We start from the raw sequence: 5,745 nt of genomic DNA on the forward strand, positions 1-5,745 counted from the left end.
ACGTAGGCAAGGAAGTGTCGAACTACTATAAAACCCGAGTTTAAATTCTCTAACTCTATCTATTTATTTATTTTTATATTGTGCTTGAACTTGTTGTGTTTGAAAAGATTTTAAAAAACCCAATTCACCCCCCCCCCCCCCCTCCCCCTTTTAGGTGTTTTTCTTAATTAAGCATAGCCTTTATTTTCTCAAAGGCTACATTGGTTGATGAGAAGTTAGTTCATATAGAAAATGATGATCAGCAGGGACAAAAGAATGATCGTGGTCGAGAACGTGGTAGGAGACATGGTCGTGCAACTCATGGAGGGTTACATGTTAGCCCCATAGAGCCAATAGTGGAGCATGCATATCATGGACATCCACAACGGAAGAGGAAGGCTCCTTCGTGCGGTACACATTGAGGATGTTACTACATATGAATTGTATTTGGGATATTGTTAGTATTTTGCATATGATTATTTTGGACAAATACTCAAGATGTATATTTATACTTGTTATATTTTGGATTAACTAACTTTTTATTAACATAAGTTCTATAGTATTCTATCTATTTAGTATTGTTACCATTTTGGAAATGTGCTAACTTAATTGACATTTAGTTTACTTGTTTTTATTGGGTTTGGATTGAATGTCAAAATATTGATTATAATGTATACAGGTGATAAACTTTAAACATTTGGTTGTATAGCAGGTAATACTAATTAAGAGATAGAATTTTTTTTTTTTTTTTGTGGAAGGTGTCTCTTGAAAATGGTTCAACATAAATTCAAAATTTTCCACTATGTATGGAAATTGTGGAAAGTCTCTTGAAGAGACACTTTCAGTATAAACCCAATTTTTAAAAAATTATGGAAGGTGTCTCCTCAAGATCCACCTTTAGTATAATTCCATTTTTTGGTAATTGTGGAATGTGTTTCTTCAAAATTTGAAATTTTCCACCATGTATGGAATTTGTGGAAAGTGTCATTTGAAGAGACACTTTCAATATAAACCTAATTTTTTTAAAAATTATGAAATGTGTCTCTTCAAGAGACACCTTTAATATAATTCCATTTTTTGGCAATTGTGGGCTATGTCTCTTCAAAATTTGAAATTTTCCATTGTGTATGGAAATTGTGGAAAGGTGTCTCTTGAATAGACACTTTCAATATAAACCCAATTTTATTTTTTTTAAATTATGAAAGGTGTTTGAGTATAATTCCATTTTTTTGGGAATTGTGGAAGGTGTCTCTTCAAAAGACACCTTTAGCATAAATTCGAAATTTTCTACTATTTCAAGAGACACCTTCCACAATTCCCAAAAAATTGAATTATACTAAAGGTGTCTCTTGAAGAGACACTTTTCATAATTTTTAAAAAAAATTGGGTTTATACTAAAAGTGTCTTGAAGAGACACTTTCCACAATTTCCATACAAACAGTGGAAAATTTCGAATTTATGCTGAAGGTGTCTCTTCAGGAGACATCTTTAGCTTTGAAAACATTTCCACAATTTTGAATACATATTAGATTTTGTGGAATTGTGGAAAGTGTCTTTTCAAGAGACACTTTTAGTATAAATCCAGTTTTCAAGAATTGTAGAAAGTGTCTTTTGAAGAGACACTTTTAGTATATATTGGAATTTGTGAAATTGTGGAAAGTGTCTCTTCAAGTGACACATTTTGTATAAATTAAAATTTGTTGGAATTGTAAAAAGTGTCTCTTCAAGAGACACCTTTAGTATAAATCAATTTTTTTGGAATTGTAGAAGGTGTCTCTTAGCTTAAATTCAATTCTTTTAAATATGTATCATGATTTTGAACAATTGTGGAAGGTGTCTCTTCAAAAGACACCTTCCACATGGCAAAAAATGTCATAGATCTATGCCATAGATCTATCAATATTTTCCCAACTACCATTTTTTAATAATTATTTTTAAAAATTGCTACAAAAGTTAAAAAAAGCCTAGTGGAGTTGACCCATGCAGTTCTTAAAGAACTGCCCAGGCCAGAATGCCCTCTGAGCGACAACCGGACGAGATGTTATTAATTAAATAATTCCTTAAACATGTTAGTGTTCCTAATTAAACAATAAACTTTTCTTATGGATTTATTTTTCCTTGGTTTTTGTAATATTTTGCATTATTAAGGTTTTGTTTGGATACTCTTCTCTATTTTTTTTTTTCAAAAATAGAAAGTAGCATAATTTCTATATAAAAATTAGAGAATCTTGTACAAAAAGTACATACTTTGTGTCCATTTGAATATATTTTGTGTTTTCTATTTTTAAAAATAAAAAATAGTATTATCTTTTATATAAAATATAAAATATAAAGACTTTAAAGACTTGCATTAAGATTGTAATGGTCTTTTAAAATTGATTTAAAAAATTAAGATATTAAAATTTCTTTATTACCTCAAATTTAAAAAAAAAAAAATTTAAATAATTTTTAAAGGGATAAGGTAAGTTTTATATGAGAGTTTTTGCATTTTTATGTAGAAGTTTCTATTTTGAAAACAAAAACTATAAAGTGTATCCAAAGGTTTAGGTTGTATGTTTAAAAATTTTAAATTTGAGAAATTAAAACTTTTTAATATCTCAGTTTTTTCAAATATTTTTTAAAAATTATTAGCTTTTTAAATCTTATTTTATTATAATTAAAAATTAATAATATTTGTAATATTATTTATTCATTTTTATATAAATTTATTAACATTTTTAATTTATTAAACAAAATATATGCAATATTTAAATATGAAAAGAAAATGGTAAAAATTGTATTTAAATATTAAACATATTGAAAATGAAAAAAAAAAATTGTATTATGTAATTATATATATATATATATATATATATATATATATATATATATTTATATATTTATATTTATTTTTAAATATATTTATATTATTTTTTAAATAACCTATATAGTTTTTCCTTGTTAAATTTCAATGTAAGCATGGTTCTAGCGTAGTGGATAATACTGTATTAGGAACCTTGAGGTCTATGGTTCAAGCTCTTCTACTTGCAACATAAAAAGTTTGAGTATTTTAAATTTCTTCACATTGATCCCACGTTGGAAGTGAGAGGAAGCATAAATAGATTTTTAAGGTGGAGTTCACCTGGCTCCACATCACTAGTCCAACCGTTGGTTTAATGGCCATAGGGCTCATTGCATAAGAAAAAGAGGTGGTTGTTTTGCCATAGGGCTCATTGCATAAGTTTTATATGAGAATTTTTTTCATTTTTACATAGAAGTTTCTATTTTAGAAAGTGCATCCAAAGGTTTAGGTTGTATGTTTAAAAATTTAAAATTGGAGAATTAAAACTTTTTAATATCTCAGTTCTTTCAAATAGTTTGTAAAAATTATTATCTTTTTAAATTAAAAAGGCAAAAAAATAAGAAACATATCCACTTTGACGCTAAATTATACATTTATTTTTTTGTTTTTTCCCCTCTAATTTCAAACTTGAGATAGCAAAAGTGGAGTGAAATGGGAAGCCAAAAAACCAAAAGCATAATTTTGCAAAGCAAAGATTTAATTGATACCAAAGCATAGGATCATTTTTTATTTTCTCATCGTAATTGGATTTGGAGCTTCAAGTAAACATGTCAAAAAAATATAAATAAATTTCTAGAGAGAAGTATAAGGCAAACCTAGAGATTACCCTTGTACCAAGATTAAGCATGGCAAAAACTTGAAACTATAATCTCAATCAATTCCATAAATATTAATCAGCCCAAAAAAAAAAAGTCCTGAAAAAATGGAATTTAAATCCACAACAAACACCCAAACATTTGCCATTCCTTCAAATCCTACAAACGATTGGCATCTAATTATAGAATGAATTAAAGAATAATACACATTCCAATTATATTTGGTTGATTATAATTGGAATCATACCTAAGCCCCTTGTTCTTATATTGCTTTGAAACTGGGAAGGAAAGTAGTTAAGAGTAGCTTCATCCTCCCATTCTAACTCGTTCCACCACTCTTGCTTTCCTACCATCACAACTCTACCTTGATTGGCACTATTGGAGTTGAGTGGCAGCCTCTTCAGCTTTGGACACCCGATTACTTCAATTCTGTCAAGGTAAAGAAAGGGCAAGGGATTCTGGTACACATTCTTCAGTTGGGGTAAACCATTTAACTCCAGTCATATGAATTTTGTGAATGGGTTCAGATTTCCTCCATCCTCTACACCTTTACCTATCACTTCTTCCATTTCATCACATTGTCCTATTTTAAGATATAGGAGGTTTGGGGCAAAAATAAGCCATGTCAAATTCTTCAACATCTGGCATCTATTGATTGCCACTTTGCGAAGGCCATGGAAGCATTTGACTTTCGGGTTAAGACTGCTATACCCCACTGTTTCCTTTCCTTTCTCTGCCCAATCAAACTTAATCTCTCTCAAACTATCAAAATCTTTCATCATAAACGCATAGAGATGTTTCATATTTTCGAGAGATGATAGGTTGAGTGAGCTTGAACCTTTGAACATCTTGAGGCAGATTCCTAGAGTGCAACTCGGTAACTTTCTGGAACTTAAAAATCTCTTAAACACATAGGCACTTGCTATGGTGACACTTAAATCCATCAAGTATTTTAAACTCTCCAATTCCTCTACCAAGGACTCATTACCATATGATTCAACGCCTCCTTCAGCTACTTGATCATAAAGTCCACAATTGTACATGCCAACCCCTTGCAACATTAAAAGACTTGATATTAGTCCTCGTGGAATTGAATAGAGTTTAGATGCACACAATCTCAAAGTCTTCAATTGTACGAGATTCTTCATCTCAATTGGCAACTTCTTTATCTCTGTACCAGATAAATCAAGATATTGCAATGAAACCAAATTAGAAATATCTGATGGTAACTCAACTATTTTGGTGTTTGATAAGCTCAACACTCTTAGATTGGGCATAAATTGGAAAAAACCATTGCTTATCATCTGCAAATCACTATTCAAATCTAAACGAAGTGTCGAGAGATTAGGACATGTGGGTGATCCTGTTAACTTCTGAATTCGGTTGTCCATAAGTGAAATCCTTTTCGTCGTCGTCCATTTGACAAAGTCAGGCGCTTGGGTCAAACCGACACTTGTTTGTACCAAAAACTTGCCCTTCATCTCCCCAATTTTACTGGTTATCCACAAGGCCATATCACGTACAACATCATGAAATTTTACAAATCTAGTACCTGAAGATTCCTCAAGTAGACATGCATGAACGAGAGTACTGATAATATTAAATCCCTGATTTCTGGCTCCATCCGTGTCATCAAATTCATCTAAAAATCCCTCACAAATCAATTGATATATTTAAAGTTCCTTAACTGTGCAAAAATCTTCTGGGAATAAAGAACAATATACGAAGCAAGATTGAACTATTTTGGAGGGCAAACTATCATAGCTGTATTTCAAAAGTGGGTACACTCGCCTAGAGGAAAACACCATCCCAAGTTCCCAACGGCCGCGTGCACGCACATGAATTCATACATGCATATGGGGATTAGGGTGGGAGTGAGCAGCCTGGTTTGCAGCGGAATTCAAACTCATCACGAGTCGTTTGACAGTGACCATAACGATTTCTTTGAAAGCTGCTATCTCCATAATCACCTAAAACCTGAAAAAAAAAAAAAATTGATAACATGGTGAAATTGAAAATTACTGGACAATGCATTTGATTGTTAATAGAATATATTGAGTGTCTTTGTTGTTCTAAGCTCGTTGATGTGGTATTATAATGCTTACTAAT

At 30.9% G+C, this 5,745-nt stretch overlaps 1 protein-coding gene across 1 annotated transcript; it reads right to left on the minus strand.

Moving 5' to 3' along the window:
- Positions 1–3,749: 3,749 nt before the first annotated feature.
- Positions 3,750–5,486, minus strand: LOC132254367 (probable disease resistance protein At1g61300). The gene is made up of 2 exons (XM_059739846.1): positions 3,884–5,486; positions 3,750–3,795 (listed from the first exon to the last, which is right to left on the minus strand). The coding sequence occupies exon 1, from the start codon at positions 5,148–5,150 to the stop codon at positions 4,137–4,139; it is 1,014 nt and encodes a 337-aa protein (XP_059595829.1). The 5' UTR covers positions 5,151–5,486; the 3' UTR covers positions 3,750–3,795; positions 3,884–4,136.
- Between the last annotated feature and the right edge of the window lie 259 nt (positions 5,487–5,745).

The sequence above is a fragment of the Vitis vinifera genome, chromosome 9 (genome assembly GCF_030704535.1).
Source record: "Vitis vinifera cultivar Pinot Noir 40024 chromosome 9, ASM3070453v1".
Lineage (NCBI taxonomy): Eukaryota > Viridiplantae > Streptophyta > Magnoliopsida > Vitales > Vitaceae > Vitis > Vitis vinifera.